The 24,604-nt window shown below is 45.5% G+C and overlaps 1 protein-coding gene across 1 annotated transcript; it reads left to right on the top strand.

The window, feature by feature from the left end:
* Positions 1-21,887: 21,887 nt before the first annotated feature.
* Positions 21,888-23,558, top strand: MAGEF1 (MAGE family member F1). Its single transcript, XM_030330433.2, has one exon. The coding sequence runs from the start codon at positions 22,112-22,114 to the stop codon at positions 23,063-23,065; it is 954 nt and encodes a 317-aa protein (XP_030186293.1). The 5' UTR covers positions 21,888-22,111; the 3' UTR covers positions 23,066-23,558.
* Positions 23,559-24,604: the final 1,046 nt, after the last annotated feature.

Genomic DNA, 24,604 nt, shown 5'->3' with positions numbered 1-24,604 from the left:
AGAGACATAGGGGCTCCTACAGCCTCTGACCTGGAAACACCCTACTCCTAGAGGGCCACAGCCACCAAGCCACTCGGTGGCAGCTCGGTTTCCCTTCCCAAACATCCTCCCTAGATAAGAGGTCTGGCCCTGCCTCGTGAAAGGCGTTGTATTTACTCCTTTGGGATCAAAGTGAGAACGGAGCCTAAGGAAATTTGGGCTTCCCAGAAGGACCTGGAGAAAGCGTAGCATGGAGCACCTGTTGCGTGCCAGGCAGTGGGGATGCGGATAGGAGTCAGACACAGCTTTGCTTTCAAACAGCTCGGTTTCGGGGCAAGACGGGTCCCCATTTGGGGAAACAAAGAATGTTGTGGGGTCAGTCACATGACTCAGACATCAAGCGCATTAGAGGCTCTGAGAGGCAAAGCCCTTGGGCAAGCTGCTGAAAGTCTCTCTGCCTTGGTCCTCATCTGTAAAATGGGGACAATGGTGACCTACCTTAGAGGACCAGAGGCAATATAAATGCCTACCCTACCACCTGCCACATTTTAATCGCTCGATAAAAAGGAGTTACTATTTTTATTGCCATGGCTTAGAGGTGAGCTTCTCAACAGAATGGGTTCCAGGTGAGCAGGGACTCATCCATCCCTGTAGCCGCTGGAACCAAGCCTGAGGTGTCTGGACCTCCCAGCTAGCTTTTCCTGGGCTGCCAGCCATTCCTCCATGTACCCCAATTTGCCACACAAACAGTGTCCTTTTCTTTGTGTGCAAAGAACCCTGGAAAGCCCTGCCTCATATCCTCAGAGAAAGCTCCAGAGCATATGAGGCCTTTGGTGAGGTGGGGACAGGGGAGGGGGGTCTGCTGTAGTGGAATCCAGTAGAACAGCAAAAAAAAACTGGCACAAAGGGTACGTGGCAGTGAGTCTGGGAGCAAGAGGCAGCTGGGAGGTCTCAGTGTCCCACACAATGTCTTGCATATGGGCCGCCGGCACAAATTATTAGTTGAGTGATTGATTCTGCTCTAAGTGGAGCAGAGTCCAAGTTGGAAGATGTTGAGAAAAAAAGGCTGGATAATGTCCCATCCAGGGCGGCAGGAGAAGTGACTGGACAGGGGTCATGAGGCAGGACCCAGGCCTGTGGGGACACGCTGAGGCTTTGGGGCATGTGCTCCTTGGGGACAGAGGGAGACAGGGGGCAGGAGTCAATGCACACAGACTCAGGCAGGCATCAAATGGCAGACAGGGCAGAATCAGCATTGAGCAGGTCAGCAGGGAGCTGAGACCCAGCAAGGAGCGTAAGCCAACGCCAAGAAAGCCCTGAGCCAGGCTCGGCCAAGAATAGGGACTGACCTGAGAATTTGGGGGTCCCAGGGCCACAGGGAAAGGTTGTCACTGGTGGATAGAAGCAGGGCAGCCACATGATGTCCAGGAAGCCACGCAGAAGAGTTTGGACTCACTCGAGCCACCTTAGAAAGCCATGAAGTGCACAAGCAGGTTATCGTAGCCCTTCAAGCTTGTGGGGAGATGGTGGGTGGTGAGAATCACACAGGGACCTCCACACACACAGGTGAGGGCAGAGTTTGGGCTATGGAGGAAGCTAGGCCAAAGCGACTGACATGACTTCCAGGTTGGCCAGCAGCACCAAGCACCGTGCCCAGAGGGGCAAGCGGACGTAGCTCACTTGGAGTTGAGCTGGAAGGATGGTCCATTAGGCAGGTGGGGTAGACAGCAGGAGTCCAGAGGCTGAAAGGCAGGGGCAAGCTGGTTGGGGGGCAGCTGGACCTCAGTGAGGAGAGGAAAGCAGTGTCAGCCAGCTCGTGCAAGAACAGTGAAGCACATGCGCTCTGGGCTCAGACAACCCTGCTTTGCATCCCAGCTCCCTCACCTGAGTGGACATGTGATCAGAGGCAGTATCCACATCTCTCAGGGTCCTTGTCTGCCCTTCACAGGCGTGAAGATCAAATAAGGTCATTTGTGGGGCTTCTGGCACATGTAGATGCTCACAAACTTGTACCTGTTCTAACTATGATTATTAGCCCCTGAGGTTGTCAGCTTCCCAGGAAATGAAGAGGGATTTAGAGTTTTGATGGGTAGAATGTGGCATCAGCCCAGCCCCTGGGAGGAAGGGCAGCGAAGGGAAAATCACAAAGCCTCCAATCTCGGATGAACCCTGTTCAGATCCTCCCTCCCCCCAACCATCTGTGAATCCTGTAGCAAGTGATGTAATCTCTTCAAGCCTCAGTTTCCTCAAGTGTAACACGGATGTACTAATATCTGTCTTTTGAAGTTTTTATGACAATTAAATGTGATAATGTATGTGAAGCGCCTGACCCAGTGGGTGCTTAATAAATGGCTACCCTATCGACGAGGCTGATATGTGAGGGAGGTAAAGAAGGATGGGACCCGGGGTCATATTGGGGCCCAGGACTCACCCCCTGCACCCTGGGGCTTGGATCTGTCACAGCAGAAAAGATTTTTTTCCTTGCAGATGCAGAAGCATCCAGAACTAGAGGGGAGCTCCACAGGAATGGACCCTGCCAATGCACTCTGATGCTCTGACAGGATTCCACCTGCCTGGACAGGATTGGCTCAGGAACCTGGGAAGCCATGTCTGACGGTGGAGGGTAGCGGTGGCTCCAGCTGGGAAGGACCCAAAAAAGAGAGAATAAGGGAGGGACTGGTAGAGGAAAGAGGTATTTTCTATTAGCATTCTGGGTCTTCAGTTCCCTTCTCTGTAAGATGAGAATAATCGTACCTGCCCCGCAGGGTCTGTGGTGACTCTTAAATTAGGTGACTGACACACAGAAATCCTGGCTGTCAGTAAATGTTCAATAAATGGGGCTGTTGTTAATAAGAATATTAATAACAAGGTGAATCTGGGAAATACTTTGCAGGAATAAATGACAAGACTTGGTGTCAGGGCGTGGGAAATAGCTTAGCTCACACGTGAACAAGTGTAATGTGATCGAGTATCTTCAGGGGTCAGAATTGGAATTCCCTACTGGGAAAGAAGGCTTGGACTGGAGTGGGATGGGGCATCCAGTCCCAGCAAAGGAGAATGCTGAAGTCACCTCAAGCCAGGATATACGGTGCCGTTTAGGAAAAAAGCACTTGAGTTCAGTCTCTGGGTTAAATGTTTCCACCTTTATTTTCTCCTAGATTCCCTCAGACAGCAGTTGGAAGGAATCCCCCAGGACCCCAGAGCCAGAGCCAGCATTGGACCCCAGGTAGTCCTTGGTCCCACACTCTGGGAGAAAGATCCTGGACCCAAAGAGTAGAACACAGCAAAACGGCTGCTCAGTGAACATCTTCCCTTTCCCTATACTGAACAAAAACCTCAGGAGACACCTTACCTTTTCCCCCTTTTAAGTGGCAGCCCCATTGTAAGCAAGGGGCTGACAGGACACGACCCCAGATAGGAACAAAGGAAACCCTCCCACCAGCTCTCTTGCCAGGAATGAGCTGAAATTCTTGGAGAAGTCTCTGAGCCAAAATTCTCAGGGAGAAGACCCAGAAGACTGCCCATCAGGTGAGAAAACGTAGGCAAAATGTAATGTGCAAAATCACGAACCAGAAAATCATCCAGCAAGCCTGCATCCAGCTATGTCTTAATGAGGCAAACTCCAAAGAAGTTTTTCCTTTAATCTGGCATTTGAAACGAAGTGCTGCTAAGAAGCCCCCACCTCACTCGCCCCACCCTTATATGTTGCCATGACTACCCAAGTTCTTAGAACATGAAAGAACTACCTCAGCATTTCCCTCCAAAACAAAAGAAAATTATTCCAGGTTTCTGGGCAGAGAACTCCAAGGAATGGGACCTGTTACTGGATAGCAGGTTCTTCAGAGTTGCCAGTGATGAAATATGAGCCTCCGGGGACAGGGCCTTCAGAAAAGCTGGGGAAGGAAACTGGGGATGACGGGACCCCAGCGTTCGCCCCTGCTTGCAAAGCTGTACTCTGCCGTCATTGCTGGCTCCCTCCCCTCAGCTGGGCCTCATTTGCCCCTGCAATGAAGCGCATTAAAAGAAAACACATCCTCTCTCCAGATGGGAAGGGCAGGAGTTTGGAGGGGAGCAGGTCCTGGCTCAGTAGACCCCAGGGTTGCAGCAAAAAATGCTCTCTACGCCAGTTTGTTCCTGGAACAGGTGAAGTGAGGCCAAACTGTGGCATGATGAGGAAGCCCTTGCAAATCCCCCTTGAAAGCCCGAGGTCCTGCTAGTAAGGGCCAATCGAAGCCTTCCCTTGGATCCAGAAAGCCAAGCCAAGGAGGAGACGGCTGGAAAGCCACACTGCCCCCTCCCATGCCTGAGCTTCAGGTGAAAACCCAGGGCATTGTCCTGACACCTCCCTCTTTCTCAACCACGGCATCCGATTCTTCATCACATTTTGAATCTACTTCCTAAAAGTTTCTAAAATCCATCCACTTCTTTTTCTCCCCAGTGCCCCTGACTTGGTTCAGGCCTCACCGTCTCTAGTCCAAAGAGATGCCTTCAAATCATCTGCACACCCGAGTCAGAGTGGCCATTTAAAAACCCAACTGTAATCACATCACCTCCCGCCCAAACTCTTCAGGGATCCCCTTGCCTTTGGGTTAAATTTCCAAACTCCTCAGAAGGGCACGGAAGGCCATTCATGATGGCCCCCTTACTCCCTGCCCTAGCTTTAAAGAATCTATTTTCCCAACTGGCGGTCTGCCCCCCTCTGGGACTTCACAAACAGTTCTCTACTTGCCGATGCCTTCCCTAACTCAGTACGCCCCGTGTCTTCTGTTTGCTTCTCAGATGCACTCTCTGCCCTGCTCGGTGCCCCCAGAGACTGCCCTGCAGGATCACATCAACAAACCCCAGTGCCCTCTGGCTTCTGGTTGGGTTTGGCCAATAGGGAGCACCAGCAGAGATTCAAAGTTAGAAAAGAGTGAGGATAGGGCATTTAATGCCTCCCTGTAAGGTCGTATTAGGCTGGCTGGTCCCAGATGGAAGGTCACTCCTTCTTCCAAGGTGGCCTATACTACACTGCGTCTTCCCAGAGTACAGTAGGTCCCCTCCCCACTTCTTCTGGACTAAAGGTGGTGATAACTCCGCTGCTGCTCCCCCTGGGTTTCTGTGCTACCTGTGACGTTCCCCATCCCCTACCTACACCCTTGCAGATAACCCCTTTGTACACAAACCTTTCTCAAATTATCCGAACTAAGCGTGTTGGGATCCTAATATGGTCATCCTTTGTCTTTGCTAAATCATAACCTTTCCTCAGGGCTAAGCACAGTCAACACCTCCTCCAGGAAGGCTTCCCTCTTCTCCCCAGTCTGGGTCAGACCTGGGTTCCCAGAGCCTCTGTATAGTCCTTTGTCACAACTTTGCCCACGCTTTATTGCAAAAGCCAGTCCTCTGTCCTAAATCTGAGCCTCTGGAGGGTGAGGACCATGTGTTGTTTGTTCATTCCTGCACCCCAGTAGCTGGCACAAAGCAAGAGCTCAGAAAATATTTGCTGAATGAAGAAATAAAGAAGCACAGAATGAGACCCTGCCAAAGATCCATAAGAAACACAGAGCAGGGGCGCCTGGGTGGCTCAGTCGGTTAAGCAACCGACTTGCTCAGGTCAAGGTCTCATGGTCCCTGAGTTTAAGCCCTGCATCAGGCTCCATGCTGACAGTGTAGAGCCTGCTTGGGATTCTCTCTCTCCCTCTCCCTCTGCCCCTCCCCCACTTGTGTGCACGTTCCTTCTCTCTCTCTCTCTCTCAAAATAAATAAATAAACTTTAAAAAAAATGAAAAGAAAAGAAACAGCATCCCTTTGTGGGTTGCCCATGCTGTAGGAGCTGGCATCCCTGAGCCAGAGTTAGATCACAGACCAAAGGGCCCAAAGAAAGGCTGTTACTTAAAAACACCCACCTCCAGGGCCTGGAGCCCATGTCAATGACTATGGGGAAAGAGTGAGAAAGTTGCGCTGGTTCCTATTTCAACAGCTGTGTTTCCTGGGCCAGGGGGGTGGGGGAGAGTGACCAGCCTTCCTCAGCCCTGGGGAGACAGTGGAAGTGTCCACCCTTGAGCTGTCTGTCCTTGAGTGCCAACCCCTGGATAACTCATATCAACTTACTGAAATAAGTTATTAAAAGTCCAGGGGCTGTTCCGAAGGACCCCGCATCACTCTCCCCAAAATACCACCAAATCACTCACTCATTCATTCCCTCAACAAAGTTCATTAGCGGTCTGCTCTATGCAAAACACTTCCCTTTGATTTAGTCTGTAGAGATTCTACCAAAAAGGGAAAAGACATTTTTTCTTCCAGTCTGTGTCCCAAGCCCTGTAAGAGGCTTGGCAGGGTCAGAGGATGGACTTCCAGGTAGAAAGACCTCGGTCACCTGGACAAATCAAGGCGAACGGGGCAGACATAGTGGGTGGAAGGCAGAATAGTGAACTGGAATAGTGAGAGGGCTCTAGAATATGTGTAACCTTGGACAAGTTACCTCACGTCTCTGTGCCTCAGTTGCCTCCCATGCAACATGGTGGTCATAACACGAACAAACTCATAGAACTATTGTGAAAATTAGATAAACCAAAATACCCTCCAGGAGGCTGCCTAGAGCAGAGGGGCCCAATCCTAGCTGACCTGATGCTCCCTTTTATAGCAAATATTTTATAGCAAATAAGACCATCTTTACTATGCTGAAATGAAATTTAGAGATAATATAACCCACCTACACACATAATTTTTAAAAGAATAAATGTACTGCTATAACTATGGGATAAAGAATGAAAAGGAAATAATTCAGAATAAGATAATATGCATTTTAATCTGTAAATGTTTGAGTATAACTACACTAGAAGATATAAGACGATTATACCCACTTATAATGAATAAGTTTGAACTTAAGTAAAAAACATTGACTGGAACATTATGGGTACTTCTTTGTAATTGACGTTCTGAAACAAAACTAAATAAGTGCTATATATTCATGCAGTTACGTATGAATACAGATATGTTATTTTGCCAACTCAAATACCATGAGCACTTTGCTACTGGTATTGTGGTTTCCTGACCTGGTGAACAACTCCTGGGCAGCATAAAACGCAGCATTCTCTGGATTTATATGATGTTAGCATTTACGAAAAATTCAGTGTATATTAAAACTACAAAAAGTACTTTGTGTTTACATACAAAATGGAATGACATTCTAAGCTCAGACCAACGTAGAGATTTTCTACCTATATGAATATCCGGTGGAGCATTCAAAAGTCATATGAAGGGCAGGACAATCTTCATTGTACAAAACTGCCCCACCTAAGGCAAGAAGTCTGCTTCCCTCTGCCTTCCCCAAGACGTGCATGGTCAGCAAATGTTAACAAACATAAACACACCACACATGTATAAAGTGCCTCTAGGCGGCAGCACTGACTCCACTGAGGATCACTGGGCCAGAGTTTATGGGGTTATCCAAATGATAAGGACCAAAGAATGATAGCCACACAACTTCCAGGAACACAAACGAGACAGACAGCATTAGGTAGCCTATCAGCACATCACACTCTGACCCCAGTGTTTTGTTGTATCCCGCTACATTTGCGTTTCGTTGGGGCGGTAGGCTAACGCCATTCCCCAATGGGGGGTGAGGTCTCTCTTGAGTGTGAAGAAGAAATCAACACCAAAATAGGCAGAGCTCTGTCACCCATAAATACCAGGTAGACTGGTAGACTACCCGATAGAGAAAAAGTCTCAGCAAACTGCTAAGACACTTGTATTTTTCTCCCCCACACAACTATTGGAATCTCTTTGAAAAGTGTATCATCAGCACTCTATAAATAACCATTGGCGTGCTCACCTATGTCTCTATCGTGAATCAACACCACAGAGTATTTCACAATGTTGTGACATTATGCCTCTCGACTGAATGTATCTTAAGAAAGAAAAAAAACAACAACAACATTGTCTTTGGTGGCTATAAACCACCCTCCTAGCAGTCAAGGCAGTTAGGTGAGTTGGTGTGTGCCCACTCCATTCCTTCCCGCGTGCAGCCTTGATGATCAGTAAAACCTTACTTAAATCCGAGGTCCCATTTCCCACAAAAAGAGGCAATCATGTCAATTCTCCCGGGAAGAGGCAGCTCCTCAGACAGGAAACTAAATTCAGACAGTGGCACCCGGCAGAAGGGGAACTCTCATCTCCTTGGCTTCATTCTTTTAGTGGATCCATCTGAACATTCAAGAGGGCAGCTGTCCAGGCTTCTGCCCCACAACCAGGGCTGCTGTGATGGTACTGACCACACAGGGGCATCCCTCTCACTAGCAGAAGGCAGGCCCTGAGCCCTCATGATCAAGTCCTGTCTTGTAAATGAGATTATATGAAGTCATGTTACTCTTTCTGTTTCTCTTTTGTTATCCCCAACTTGCAATAAAGGCTGGTCTGAAGGATCCAGTCTATGGATCCTATGTGTGTGTATATGTGTATTGGAGGGTGGGGACACTGACTAGTGTCCATGATGAGTGAGAAACCCCAGGGGAAAAGTCCAGTCACCTCTCTCCACAGAGATTCTCCCTTCATGGCTAAGCTTGGAGGAGTTGGTTTTAATTCATTAGGAAAGGTGGTGACTCTTCCCCTTGGGCCTGGTGGAAGCAGGTGAGAGATCTAGAAGGGGACTCAAGCCCATAGGCTAAGCCCACAGTCAGGTTATCAAAACTGGAGAATGAGATGAAGACTGATCTTGTAGCAAAAAGACATGATGTTAGGATGTCCTGTGGGCTGTATTGAGCACACTTGTATCTATTTCACCAGGTAGCAAAGTAGGTCCACCAATAGTTGGTGGGGGTGAGTCTGCCTTTGAGAGAAAGTGGATTCATCCATGGATAGAATGGATCCACTGAGGGATGCCTGGGTGGTTTAGCCGGTTGAGCGTCTGACTCTTGATTTTGGCTCAGGTCATGATCCCAGGGTCTTGGGATCAAGCCCTGAATTGGGCTCTGCACTGTGCATGAAGCCGGCTGAAGATTCTCTCTCTTCCCCTCTGCCATGCTCCCTGCTCACTCTTTCTCTCTCTCTCTCTCTCTCTAAAAAAAGAAAGAAAGAAAGAAAGAAAGAAAGAAAGAAAGAAAGAAAGAAAAGAAAAGAAAGAACAGAAAAGAGAACAGATCCACTGAAGCTGGGAACCAAGCAGGCTTGACATGTATCACCTACATGTGTTTTGGACTGAGAAGGGCTCAAGAGGAAAAGAGAACACATAAGCAAATAAACAAAATAGAAATAAATCTACAGGTATTTTCTCAAAGTTTGTTTCTCATCACCTCCACTCTCCTCAGGAGTCAAAACCAGTGTGGTCCCAGGAAGCCCCTCGAAGCAGGAGGCATGAGGGAAGGGACTGGGATAGCTCTATTTTTTTTTTTTTTTTTGAAGAAAAATTGCCAACACCATTTCCAAACGTCCCAGAGGAATGTGACTTTCAGGGCTACAGAGACCTGAGAATTGGAGCTGCTCTACTCAGCCAGCAACAGCCTCTGGAACATCCCTGACATCTCCACCATCTAGCCTTCTGCTCTATAGTGACCGCCAACCCCCAACTTTATGCACATTTTGGGGAAGAGCCAGAATGGAAGACCACTGAGTGTGAATACAGATCTCACAAAGCCAGTGCACTCAGCCAATGGTTCTCAGTCCTGCTCACAAGTTAGAATCACCTGCAGAGTTTTTTTTTTTTTTAAACACACCCAAGCCCGGGCCCCACCACCAGAGATGCTGATTTAATTGGTCTGGGGTAGAACCCAGGCGTGGATATGCTTTAAAAACTCTCCAGGTGATTCTAATGTGCAAGCAGACTTGTGAACCACTACATTATACAACAGGAGAGGCCCTCAGGCCCTCACTCAGATCCCAGTTACTCTTAATTTATATACACTTCTAATAATCCAGTTGTCTGGTTTCCTAGCTGGTATAAGATTAAAAGCAGCATATTTAGAAGGGGAGAGAAAGGCTGTTAATGAAAAAACACTAAAAGCAGCAAGACATAACAAATGAGAGTCTGATCACAAGTGTAAAGATAGAAAACCTATAAAAAGCACACACAGCACTTAACCCCTCCCCTCTCCAGCATATCCTATTTACAGTAAGGGCTGCAGGAGATCATGAGACAGTTGCAGCGTGAAGGGCAAATGATGTATGTTGACCGTGATACGTAAGGCATACGTCAACTGTTGCTACAAACGTTACTTCACCTAATTCTCATCACAGCCCTGTAAGATAAGTGTTATTACCCCATTTTACAGATGAAGAAACCAAGACGCAAGGAGGAGTATGAGCTTGCTCAAAGTTGCACAAGCATGGAGATGTGATGATGGGATTTGAATGTCAAATGTTGGTTAGTTTGACTCAAAAGCCCACATATGTTGGTAAGTGCCATATCTGCCTGTTTAGTATGATAACTGATATTTCCAATGATGACCCAAAATCTAGAGCTGTACTACCCTCAGTATCCAGCTGTTCAAGATGTTCATTTTAGGAATAGTTACACACACACACACACACACACACACACACATGCCTTTTAACAGTGATGAAAGGACAGGGTATCCATTTGGGAAATAAATAAATAAAGAATACAAGTTATTTCCCAGCTCACACCATTTATCAAAATTAATACCAGATGGGTAAAGATGGAAATGAAACCATAAAGGTACTAGAAGAAAATAATAAGTGAATATTTTATAATCTTAGGATGGGGAAGAACTTTCTAAATATGTCAACAAAAGCAGAAACCATAGAGGAAAAGATTGATAGATTTGACTACATAAAAAATTAAAAACTTCTGTACATCAAAAACCGCCATAAATTGAAAAAATATTCAACCTCACTAGCATTCAAAGAAAGCAAATTAAAACAGCAATGAGAGCCCTTTTTTTCCCTTTTTTGCTGATCAGATTGGCAATGATTAAAAAGAATGATAATGCTGAGAGTTGGCATGGGTGAGGGGAAATCAACACTTGTACATCGTTGGAGGGAGTGTAAATTGGTACAATCTTTCTAGAAGGCATTTTGGCAACATGTATGAAAAAAGTCTAAGAAGGCACATACCTTTTGGCCAGTAATTCCATGTATAAAATTTATCCAAGGGAAAGGATTGATCCACTAAACACAAATGCACAAATTAAAACATTATTTTTTTAAATTACTAGAAAAACAATAGAACCCCTTTATAATCTTAGAGTAGTGAAGACCTTTTTAATTGATTAAAAATCCAGAAATCATTAAATAAAATACTGATTAATATAGCAATATAAAAATCTTAAAACTCCTGTATGATAAAAGCACCATAGTTTAAAAAAAAAAAAAAAAAAAGTAAATGACTAACTGGAGGGAAAAAAATCACAACTCGTTCCACAAAGGGTCAATCACTATAATACATACTCTATTTCGCAAGTCAAGGAGAGACAAACAACCCAACAGAAAAAATATGTCTCCAGGAAAAAAAAAACAAAACAGATGGCTTTTAAGCACATGAAAGAACATTCAACTTCATTAATAATAAGAAGAGTGCAAATTATAGTTACAATGATATACCCATTTTTCATGTAGCAGATCTGTTCATATCCAAAATACACTTGATTGGAGGAAGTTGTAGGAAAATAGGCCTTCTCGTACAATGTTGGTAGGAATGCAAAATGGTATACCCCTATGTAGGCCAATTTGGCATTTTCTATTAATATTATTAATATATTTACCCCTTGACTCATCAATCTCACTTTGAGAATTTTTCCTGCAAATATATTAGCACACATACAGAAATTACATTTGCATGTATTATAGCATTCTTCGTGATACTGAAAATTTGGGGATAGCCAAAATGCCCAATTATACGAAATTGCTTAGATATTATGGTCCATCTACACCATGATATACCAGGAAACTCTCTACGTACTGATAAGGAAAAGTCTATGTTACACACTATTAAGTTCTGTTTTAAGTAAGGAGTGTGCAACTTCTGTATAAGAAAGGGCATGGCATACATAATTACATTTGCTTGTATTTTCAAAAGGGAACATTGTAACTATTAAAAGCAATGACCTATGGGAGGGGAAATCAGAAAAACAGATGAAATAGGGGATGGGGATTAAGGAGTGCACTTGTCGTGATGAACACCGGGTGATGTATGGAATTGTTGAATCACTATATTGTACACCTGAAACTAATAAAACCCTGTGGTTTTTTTTTTTTAAAAAAAAGGAAAGAAAGAAAACCAGGTGAAGTAGGACATGCATGGAAGCCAGAATTCTCAATGTTGTTTTTATGTTTTTTTTTTTTGTTTTTTTTTTAGTTTATTATTTATTTTGAGAGAGAGAAAGAGAGCGGGGGAGGGTCAGAGAGAGAGAGAGAGAGAATTTCTGCTGACAGCACAGAGCCAGACTCTGGGCTCTAGCTCATGAACTGTGAGATCATGACCTGAGCCAAAACTGGATGCTTAATCAACTGAGCCACCCAGGCACCCTATATTACTTTGATTTTTGAACTATGTGAAGGTATTGTCTATTTTATTTTCTTACTTATAAAAGGTTTTTTTTGTTGTTGTTGTTAAGTAATTTCTATGCCCAAGGTGGGCCTCGAACTCAGCACCCTGAGATCAAGAGTCACATGCTTCTACTGACTGAGCTAGCCAGGTGCCCTAAATATGGTCTATTTTTAAAATAAAATTAATTTAATTTATGATGGTTCAAATTCATTTGTGTTGACATGAAAGATTTTCTAAATGGATTTAGTGCATGAAGTAGGTTACAGAAATATATATACAAGAATCTCAATTTTGTTTTTAAAATAATCATTATATGGTCATATTCTTATATATGTATATATAGGGAAACAGGAAAATCTAGAAAGATAGATTATAAGATATTAGCAGTGGTTACCTTCAGTTGGGGGATTTAGGATTATTTAGTTTTAATTTTTTTCTTTTTATCTACATTTTTTAATTTTTGTACAATGACCATGTTTTATTTCCATAATCACAAAATAAAAGGAAAAAGACTTGCCTTAGACAAGCCTCAAGGAAAAATAATAACCCAGGAAAAATTTGTAAAATGCCAAAAATTTTAATATCCTTAATATTTAAAGAATTCTCTCAAAAATATAATAAAAAAGAATGCTCCAGAAAAAATTCAAATAAAAAACAAAAGAACAAATAAACATATATATATATATATATATATATATATATAATTATACAATGTATTATTGGAAAGCAATAAAATAATATTGAACACTGCTGAGTGGCAAGGATAATCATTATATGTTAAGAAGGAAAAGCAGGCTGGCAAATAGTGTTATTTTAATAAAAATATATTTATACCAGACTTACAGACTTTACTGGGTGCATATGTTTGGGTACACATATAAATATACGCATAGAATAAAATCTGTAAGGACAGGCTCTGAAAGATAAATAGGTATGATGTCTGAATGGTAGGAATATAGGTGCTTACTTTTTTTCGTCTCAACTTCCATTTTTCTGCAATGAAATGGTTATTTGTATAATATAAAATAAAAGTAAATACAGTGTGTGTTTTCTTATGTTTATTTTTGAGAGAGAGAGAGAGAGAGAGAGAGAGAGAGAGAAAGAGTGAGGAGCAGAGGGGGAGGGAGGAGCAGACAGAGGGAGACAGTGAATCCCAAGCAGGCTCCACACCATCAGCACAGAGCCCCATGCAGGGCTCGAACTCACAAACGGTGAGATCACGATCTGAGTCAAAGTCAGACGCTTAATCGCCTAACCGACGGAGCCACCCAGGCGCCCCAGTAAATACTATTTGTAATATTGCCTTGTGAAAGATTTAGCCACAAGTAAGTTCATCGCATTGTATTTAGTAAAGAAAAACTGAAAACAACCTAAGTATGTAACAATAGGCTTTAAAGGCAACAGGGAGTCTGTGGACTCCACAAATAATTGTTATAGAAAAATATTTATTAGTGTGAAAGATGCACAGTTTGTAAAGAAGCATGTATTATATGTACATATAGCAGTATATGCTATAACTCCATTAAAAAATGTATATGCTTAGAAAAATTGGGAGAGGATACACACCAAGGTATTTGTTAACTGTGGTTACCCCTGGGTAGCGGAATTATAAGTGTTTTTTGTTTTATTCTTTTGGATGTTCAGGGGTTTTTCAATGCTCTACAATAAACCCTTCTAAAATGAGAAAAAAATAAAGCACCAAGAAATGTTTGCATGCTTTAAAAGAAGAATTCTTTAAGAGACAAATTCTAGGGGCACCTGGGTGGCTCAGTCGGTTAAGTGCCAGACTTCCGCTCAGGTCATAATCTCATGGTTTGTGGGTTCGAGCCCCGCGTCAGGCTCTGTGCTGACAGCTTGGAGCCTGGAGCCTGGAGCCTGTTTCAGATTCTGTGTCCCATTCTGTCTCTGCCCCTCCCCCACTTGTGCTCTGTCTCTCTCTGTCTCTGAAAAATAAATTTAAAAAATAATAAAGAAAGAAAGAGACAAATTCTAAACTATCTAAAAAATGTCACCCCTCCAAAAGGAGAGACTGGCTAACTAAGGTGTGGGCTACCTCTAGCTACTGATGATAGGGAGAAGTAAAGCTTGGCCTTGGTCCTAAACCGAGAGGCCATATTCTCTCCATCCTCCCTTTGAGTCTCTCTGGACCACTGGGTGTTGGCCACCGCATTGGCACAAAGGCCCTGCCCACCGGTAGAGGAGGCAGGACCTACCTGCCCCCACCCCTACCAGAAAATCATTGGTCCAACCACTTGCCTTCCGGCAGTTAAGCAGTAAACCTGCTGGGCTGGAAGGTGATTGGCAGGCGGTGTGCCAGTGAAGTGACCAGGGCACGAAGGTCCTCTGTGCAGAATCATTCCTGGCCCAGGCCCTCCTTTGGCTGCTTCTGCTACCACCTCCCTGGCCATCCTAGAGTAATCACTCAAGAGGAAAGAGTGGCTTGTGGGGAGGTGTGTTGTAGGGGGTGGGCATTCCCCTCAGACGGTCCCCTCCAGAAGGGCCAATGCAAAGAGGTGGGCTCTGAGGCCCAGGTAGCCCCCTAGGCCCTTCATGCCTTCTCAGAGTTTATTACAACATTCTCTTCACTGGACTCCTGCCCTCAGTCCCTGCCCTGTCCGATCCATCTTCCAAGCCCCTGTCGCCCTTCTTTTTTTTTTTAATTTTTTTTTTCAACGTTTATTCATTTTTGGGACAGAGAGAGACAGAGCATGAATGGCGGAGGGGCAGAGAGAGAGGGAGACACAGAATTGGAAACAGGCTCCAGGCTCTGAGCCATCAGCCCAGAGCCTGACGCGGGGCTCGAACTCACGGACCGCGAGATCGTGACCTGGCTGAAGTCGGACGCTTAACCGACTGCGCCACCCAGGCGCCCCACCCCTGTCGCCCTTCTTAAAATACAGCTAATCATTTTATTGCTGGGATCAAAACATTTCATCCAAAGGCAGTACTTCTCAAACTCCCCGCCCCGCCCCGCTCCCCCCGAAGTGCACCAAGAGCAGACAAAAGAAATGCCTTCAGGTCCCCCAGGGGACCACGTCGCCTGAAGTTCCTGCCAGCACACCCAAGCGCTCTTTGAAGGCTTCTGTTTTCTCTTAAAAATTCATGAGAATTTTACATTCTATTCCATGATATATCTGAATTTCTCTTATTATGAAGATGTTTAAATTTATTCACCTCAAGGAAAACCGATGCTCCTGAAAGAAATACTGTGTGTACCTGGAGGCTCAAGTATCCTCCCTGGAGAAGTACCTACAACCTAAAATCCAAACTCCCGAAGGGCGAGGCTCTTTACAATTTGGCCCTCACAAACCTCTCGGCTGCCTTCCCACTGCTCCTCCGCACACCCCCCAGTCACTGGGCCACCTGGACTGCTGTCATTTCCTGATATGCCAGGTGCCCCCCCCCCCCGACCCCGCCTCTGTGTTCCTGCCCAGACTCCTCCTTCTGGAGTGCACCCCACTCTACCTGCTGACAACCCACTCTCCTCAAAGGCCTCAAGGGGAATCAAACACCACCTTCCCCATGAAACTCCTCTGATGGCTCTTGACACACTCAGCATGAGAGATCGCATGACGCTGCCCGTGAGAACAGCCTGGGTTTTGGAATCACAAGACCGGGGTTCAAATCTTGCCTCCAACTCTCGACACCAGGCAAACTGCCTGATCTCCTCTTAGATCCCGCTTGTACAATGGGGGATAATCACGCTTCTCTCGCAGGGCCGTTACAGGGATTGAAGCGCATTCAAACAACAACGTAGTGCCCAGAACGTGCTCCCTTCCCCTCCCGCCAACTCCTATAGCATGTTATTTACACTACTCATGTGAAGAACGTAAGTTTACACATTCTTTTTTTTTTTTATAATGGCTTCTTTCCCCCAAACAGATCAGTGGCTCCCTACGACCCAAAGAAGCTTCTTGTATTACCCCCACGATCTCATGGCTTGAAAGATTTTGGTTATTAAATCAAACACATTTATGGAATAGCAGCCTGCTTTTCGAAGTTCTCTATCCTATTAAGCTTTTTTGAAGACTGAGAGCGGTCCCAGCCTTTCCTCTCCTGCCTAACTTTAGGGACTGGGACTTGGGAGCCACCCATGGAGACCATAAACACCTTGAGACCACAGCTCCGTCTTCACACTTCTCACGGCACCTTGCTCAGAGCCTCGCACTTAGAACACACCTAGTAACTGCTTGTGGCATAAACAAGAAGTTTCACACAGATGACAGGGGGGAAAAGCCCTCTCGAAATTAGCCAGTTGGTGAGCAGAAAGGGGTCATTGTTATGGGAGGCAGAGCTGGAGGCAAGCCCTTCTGCCCCCACCCACCCGCAGCAGCACCCCCAATTATACCAGCTGGCCTCCAACTTCAGCGTGTGAGCCGATTAAAAAGCGCCCTCTCTTCAGTGTCTGGAAACTCCTGCAAGGAAAGTTTGCTGCCCAAAGTTGGCTTTTGACTAGAGTCTTAATAAGAGGCCTCAGCAGGCTACGGCTAGAGAGACAATGTCACTTAGAGGAGCAGCTTGAAGCGGCAGTTAGGAGAAGAATTATTTTAATGAATACATTTCCTTTCAATTGTATGGGAATATCAAGATCCCATTAGAATAGGGAAGCAATTAGAACTAATAAAGATGAATGCACAGTGCTCCGTGCGTGCGGAATAACAAGCAGCCAACAAAGGGACTCCGGAGAGCCCGCTCTAATCCAAATGAACTGGCGGCCAGCGGAGGGGAAACAGCTCCGTTCAGCTGCTCAAAGCCCGTGGGTCCCGCGCATTCTGATCACGGCCAGCGAATGGCGCGAGTTGGACCTCGGAGGTGGGGGTTGAGGGCCCCCGCCTTGGTCCTGGCCTGGCCTCTCGGGGATAGAGATGGGCCGTTGGCAGCCCCTTGGCGACGGCCATTCAGACTGGGGCCCTGGCTCGCAGCCAGCCTCACGCCTGCCCCTCGCACTGGGCCTCATTGTGTCCAGGTGGCAAATGCCTTCTCGCCAACTCTCCTTCGAGGTTTAGAGAGGGGGTGGGACAGTGGAGGAGGGAGAAAGGGGCCCTGTGCCCCCCTCTCCTGCATCTCTCCCCTCCCCGGCTGGCCCGGGTCTGCTCCTCCTCTGGGGTGGGTGTTATGTTACAGATACTGGTGGGTCACAGGCAGCCTAACACAGAAGCACTGTTGCTTACACAATTGCTCTTCAAACAGTAACAAACAATTTTCATTACCCAAGTCAGATCGAATCATCCGCCTAGCCATCCTGCCTCAATCCCAGCCGCTCATACAGGACCCATGGCTCTACCCATTCTGCTGGGACAAAACTGGGCTCCTTTCTCCCCCTGGCCCGGGGACAGAGGACAAAGCTCTTCCTCTGATCCCGTCTTTGAGCCGGATCAGCGGGACGGCTGTCAAAACTGTCAGGAGAAATAGTGAAGACACAAGCACCTGTGCAGACTGGGACTCACTCAAATCTGGGGTGACATGTTACTCAGCATCTCTGTGAAGAAGGCACTCAAGAGTTTGGAGGACTCTATTGCCAAGTTTAGAAGGAATCCAGAGAGATAACCCTGGCCGTCCACCAAAGCATTCGCTGGCCTTAGAAGGAGTGTCAGGACTTGACATTTCTTTACTTAATCTTTTTTGGCCAGACAGTTTTTTCAACCAGGAATGTGTAAACTCGTTCCAAAATGTCTGCATGAGAGACGAGTCACACTCATTACAGAGATTTTTCTACCACTTCTCTTACAAAGAAAAAAAAAAGTCTGTAACATTTAATATTTAATGATAGAGCACTTTAAAAATATGTTTACATTTATAATCTCACCCTCAAAATAACTCTGCGGACAGGCAAAGCATGGGTTGTCGGGCCTAAAGATGAGGAAACAGTAGCCCAGAGAGGTTAAGTGTCCTGTGCGATGTCACAGAATGAGTGACGAGGGACACCAGAACTCAGATCTTCTGATCTAGTTCAGCGCTTGGTTCTGGGACACACCTTTCCTACACCCACAGAGTGTTAGACATTTCCAGGGTAATTCATCTTGCAATTCTGCTTTTCTAGTGTAACTCCCTTATCCCTTTCCGCATACTAAACAGTAGCCTAGACTACTCGAGGTTACAAAAGATCATCCCTCACGAAGGTTTCAAGGTAGTAGTCACCAAAGTATCTGTTTTGCTGTCCACCCCCCAACCAAATATGTATACATTTCCTCCCTTGTAATAGCTTAGGTAAGGATTGCTTTAAAAGTCTGCCTGTCCAATATAAGATAGGCACAATCAAAACTGTAAAAATGACTGCCTAGGTCCCTTCCAGTAGAACATTGTAGCATCCAGGGATTGGCAAATGATTAAACAAAGCCATTCACTTTTTATACCGCCCCCCCCCCACCTCTTATACCCAAAGGCCTATTCGTTTGGTATTTTAAAAATATTTTTAAAAATAATTTTGGGGTATAATTTATATTTTGTGAGATGCAAAGAAATTAAGGGTACAGTTTGGTAAGTTTTGACAAATACACTCAAATCAAGACAGAGAATATTTCCATCACTCCCAGAAAGTGCCTGCATACCACTTTCCAGCCAACCCCACTCCAGACCTCCACTGTTCCAATTTCTATTGCCATAGATTAGGTTAACCTGTCTTGAACATCCAATTAACTGGAATCATATTGCATGTAATCTTTTGTCTCTTTCTTCTTTCACTCAACATAATGTCTGCCAGACTCATCCATGTTGCTTCAGTGGTTCCTCCTTTTTTTGATGGGTAGCATTACATTATTCACTCAGTTTTTAAAACCCAGTCATATTACTGCTAATTTGTCCCTCAAAATTCTTTCCATTCAGTGTAATTCCTGTATGCTCCTTTCCATGCATACATCTCCTGCCTATCTCCTTGGCAATTCTTGAATTGAAAGAAATATGGAAATGGCCTCTTGGATCTCTAGCACTGTCCCTCCAGGTAGGAGTGGTTCTCTCTACTTTCAGGAGAAACAGATAACCAGGCAGTCTAGCATGAGTACATGAAAACAGTCATGAGTACAGTCTTCAGAATAGAGAGATCTAGGTGGTTGTGGCTGGTCCAGCTCTTCACAGACAGTTGGTTAGCACTATTTTCCCATTTGTAAAATGAGGATAATAATATCTTCTTAGTAGGGATTTGTGAGGACTAAATTATATTGTACACAAAATGTTTGGCACAATGGAAACTCATAAGAAACAGCCTCAAGCTAGGCTGTAATAAACATCCTTCTCTTCATTCACACACTTTCCATTTTTATCATATAGTATTAGTGGATATATATTTTCAGAAGTCTTTAAAACGAAGAGCTCATGATTATATCTAGAAAAACCAAACAGATATTTACTTAAAGTAAATGTTATTTCCTATGGAAACAAGTAAAGCCTTCTGTCACTTATTCAGTGACAATTACATAGTGAATGCTGATTCTGAGTGGTTCTTCAAGGGTTAAAGACATAGCCCTAGCCTTCTGTCACTTATTCAGTGACAATTACATAGTGAATGCTGATTCTGAGTGGTTCTTCAAGGGTTAAAGACATAGCCCTAGCTTTTAGGATGTTTGGTTTTAAAGGGTAACAAGGTAAACACAAAAATAATAACAATACAAAGCACAGTATGGTCAACAATAATTAACATCGATTAATATGGTGGCTAAGAGCATGGTCTTTAGAGTCATACTCCATGGTTCAGATCTCAGTCATGGGATATTGGGGAGTTACTTAACGTTTTTGTGTGCTACTTCGCTCATAAAATGGGAATGATAATACCATTTCTGTGGCAGGGCTGTCATGACTAGATGAGTTAATACATGTAAATACTTAGCACAGTATCACACACTAAAATATGCAATAAGTAATAGCTAATAGTTCCACTTATGGAACACTCAATATGTATAGAGCACTGCATTAAATATATGCGTCACTTCACATAATCTCCATAATACCGTTACGGCTATTATATCCATTTTACTGGTAAGGTAACTGAGGGGCAGGGTGTTTAGGTAACTTGCCCAAGATTACATAGGTAGTAAGTAGCAAATGCCAGAGGAGAGACAGATCTATAAAATGGGGATGATGATAACAATAGTACTTACCTTAATAAGAATTAAACTAATATTTTACAACTGGTTAGAATAGAGCCTAGTACATAATAAGGTCTATATAAGTGGATGTTAAATAAATGTAAATTGCTATGGTGATTGAGAGATGGCAGTAAATAACTTCCACACATGGAGATTAAGGAAGGCTTTGGAAAGGTGACATTTAAGCTGAGCCCTGAAATAGAAAGAAGGAAGGAACGAACGAACGAATGAAGAAACGAAAGAAGGAAGGAAGGAAAAGTGAGAGAGAGAGAGAGAGGAGAAAGAACTGGGGGTATGTTGGGGCACCTGGGTGGCTCAGTTGGTTGAGTGTGGGACTCTTGATTTCAGCTCAGGTCATGACCTCAAGATTGTGGGGTCAGACTCCATGCTGAGTGTGGAACCCGCTTGGGATTCTCTCTCTCTCCCTCTCCAGCTCTGCACCACCCCCCCACCCTCCCATGCGTGCTCTTTCTGTTTCTCAAATAAAATTTGAAAAAGGAAAAAACTGGGGATAAAAAGAGAACAAGTAATGGGACTAGCTAAGTTTGATGAGGTCAAAGAATCTCCCCATTCCTCCAGTCAGTGGCTAATTCTGCCAGCTGTACTTCATTATATCTCTTATCATTTTTCTTTCATCCCTGTATAATATGCTATCCTCACTCCGTCGTTATCCATTTTACAATATTTATGGAGAGCCTCTAGGTGCCGGGCACTGTTCTGGGCACTGGTAATACACCAATGAACAAGACAGGCCAAGTCTCAGTTCCTATATTCTGCACTATAATAATACTCCAAACTGGATTCTCAGCTTTCGGTGTCCCTACTCCAATCCATCCTGCAAACTGCCACCGGGCAAACTGCAAAGATATAGATCTGGCCCCAACACTCCCTTGCTTAAACTCCCTGTAGTGTTTCCCATCGTGTTTAGAATAAATTTCAATATCCCTAGTGTCCTCTTCAAAGTTCTTCACTAATTGGCCCCCACAGCCTTATCTCCCAGCCTTCACCTCCCTGCACTATGCACTTGAACCAGTAAAATCGCTGAAAATCCTTGATACACACACTTATAAATAAGCACTTGCTGAAAAGACGTGGTTAGTACTCCATCCCTATTTCAACCTTGTCCATGGAAACATTTCCCATTCTGCGTGCTTTGGACGAAAAAGCCCTAGTTAGCCCCTCCGGCTCTGGAGCCTAAAAGCGCAGAATGCACACTTCCCACCTCCCTTGCACGCAAATCCAAACCCAGAGGGAGCCGGAAGGGGAGGGGCTTCGCGCGGCCCCGCGGCCTCCATCTTGGCTGAGCTGGCCGGAAGTGGCCGGGCGAACGGGTGCGCGAGCGCGCATTGAGCCTGCGCCGGGGCCGCGCCGTAGGTGTTCTGTGCCGCGGCGTTGCGGCGACCGTCCCGAGTCCTCTGCTGTGCCGCCCAGCAGCCCGAAAGCCCCTTCTGACCTTTCTCCTAGTCCTCCTCCCGCCGCCTCAGCCATTGTCCCACCCCTCCGCCGGGGTTTGCGCAGTGGCTTGCACACCCCTCGGCCCGTGTACGCGCTCTGCACCTGCATTCCCGAAAACATGTTGCAGAAACCCGAGAGCGGGGCTCTCCCCATCCCTCAGGCCGAGGGGAAGGATGGCGGCCGTGACGGTGAGACCCAGGCCCTGACCGCCTCTCAGGAGGAGGCCCCGAGTCTCCTCCTGCAGGAGAGCTCCAAGGAGGATCTTGGCGCCGGGAGGGAGGAGGGGGCTGCGGAGCCCGCCCTCACCCCAAAAGGCGCGAGGACCTTGGCAGCCAAAGCTTTGGCCCGGCGCAGGGCCTACCGCCGTCTGGATCGGACGGTGGCCGAGCTGGTGCAGTTTCTGCTGGTGAAGGACAAGAAGAAGAGTCCGATCACTCGCTCCGAGATGGTGAAATACGTTATCGGAGACTTGAAGGATCTGTTCCCTGAGATCATCGCAAGGGCCGCAGAACATCTGCGGTATGTCTTTGGTTTCGAGCTAAAACAGCTTGGCCGCAAGCACCACACTTACATCCTGATCAACAAACTAAAACCTCTGGAGGAGGAGGAGGAGGAGGATCTGGGAGGAGATGGCCCCAGATTGGGTCTCTTAATAATGATCTTGGGCCTTATCTACATGAAAGGTAATAGTGCCAGGGAGACACAGGTCTGGGAGATGCTGCGTCGGTTGGGGATGCGTCCGTCAAAGTATCACTTCCTCTTTGGGTACCCGAAGAGGCTTATTCTGGAAGATTTCGTGCAGCAGCGATACCTCAATTACAGGCAGGTGCCTCACACCAATCCGCCGGAATGTGAATTCTCTTGGGGTCCCCGGAGCAACCTGGAAATCAGCAAGATGAAAGTCCTGGGGTTCGTGGCCAAACTCCATAAGAAAGAACCCCACCACTGGCCAGTGCAGTACCGTGAGGCCCTGGCAGACGAAGCCGACAGGGCCAGGGCCAAGGCCAGAGCTGAGGCCAGTATGAGGGCTAGGGCTAGAGCCAATCAAAGGGCTGGTATCCACCCTTGGTGAGGGCCAGTGGATAGGTGGCCAGCAGGGTCCTCCTGGTTATGAAAGCTACTGTCTGAGTCATAAGTAGTATCGTTGGGTGTAGGCCGTTAATTAGAAGTTGAATTTGTGTAACTACGTTTTGTATCTTGCTATGTTTTGTTACATTTTACATACCGTTACACTGATGTTTATAAATGAGATTGTTCTTTTTCCTGTAGGATTTTGTTGTAGAGTTTTGCTGGTTTTGTAAAATGGATTGAAAACTTTACATCTTATTGTGTGATCTTGGCCAAATTACACAGCATTGTAATGCTGTACGTTAATGGTTTGAAGGAACTCAGCAGTATAGCTGATTGGTATCTAGCTTCCTGATGCTTTTTGTCTATATTGTATAAAGAAAAAAAGACTAGCATGTACCTCTATTTGCTTAGCTATTATAGTACCTAGAGAAAAATGAAAATGCAGTAAATTAGAAGTCTATCCTGGTACACTTAATAAATTAAACATTTGTTGAGCATCTGCTTCTGTGTGGTGTTTGGGGCATTTGGGGATAGCATGCTAAACAAGATAAAGGTCCTACTTTTCAGAACTGGAAAGGAAGTAAATAAACCAGAAGTTACAGTGCAGTGAGTTGAAGGCTACAGAGGGACCCCTAACCCAGGTGGGTGATTGGGCTTGCCTGAAATTACCTGTAGTCAGACTTTAGGGGTACAGGGGAAAGATAGGGCATGTGGAGGGGAGGGAAAGGAAAAGAGGAAGAAGTTGGGAGTGGGAAATGGGACTGCTTAAAAGAACTGAAAGTCACAGATATTCCTCAATAACATGGGAAGAAAACGATACGTAGCAGAGCTGAAGAACACCCTACCTTCCGCAGTGCTCTTGTTCCAGGGCAACTCATTACAGTGCACAAACAGTGATGGTGACTATTAGCATTTTGGTCCTCTCCATCTCCCTTCTCAACCTCTACAAGGTCCCCTCTTCTACCAAAGCTGTCAGAGATCAAATACTGTAACAATTCTAGAATAATATGTCATGTGGGTGGAGGGTTCATGTGATATCCCCTACTACCCCAAGAAGTTCCACTTCAAGATTTCTCCCCTGGCACTAGGGAGCCTAGGGCCCTCATCCCTGTTTCCACCTGCTGCTTTCCACCTGCCACCTCCCATTTGGAGGAGACTTGTAAAGCATTGCTCACATTCTTTTTTTTTTTTTTTAATGTTTATTTTTGAGAGAGCTAGAGCTCGAGTGCAAATGGGGGAGGAGGGAGCACAGAGAGAGGGAGACACCACAATTGGAAGCAGGCTCCAGGCTCTGAGCTGTCAGCCCAGAGCCCTGTACAGTTCAAACTCATGAACCATGAGATCATGACCTGAGCCAAAATCAGAAGCTTAACTGCTTAACCGACTGAGCACCCAGGCACCCCAGCATTGCTCACATTGTTAACTAGCCTTGAAGGGTCATCTACATAAGCAGCTGGGGGCCTCTGCAATGCCTGCCACCTTCATTCTGGGGGTAAGTCCTGTAGAAAAGATACATAGAGTAATAGGGAGAGTAGAAACC

This window comes from Lynx canadensis, chromosome C2, assembly GCF_007474595.2.
Source record: "Lynx canadensis isolate LIC74 chromosome C2, mLynCan4.pri.v2, whole genome shotgun sequence".
NCBI lineage: Eukaryota > Metazoa > Chordata > Mammalia > Carnivora > Felidae > Lynx > Lynx canadensis.
Note: the sequence above shows the minus strand (reverse complement) of the source record. Positions and strands in the feature narration are given on the sequence as shown.

Coding starts and splice junctions, on each gene's coding strand:
- MAGEF1 (XM_030330433.2), top strand. CDS start 22,112: ATGTTGCAGAAACCCGAGAGCGGGGCTCTCCCCATCCCTCAGGCCGAG.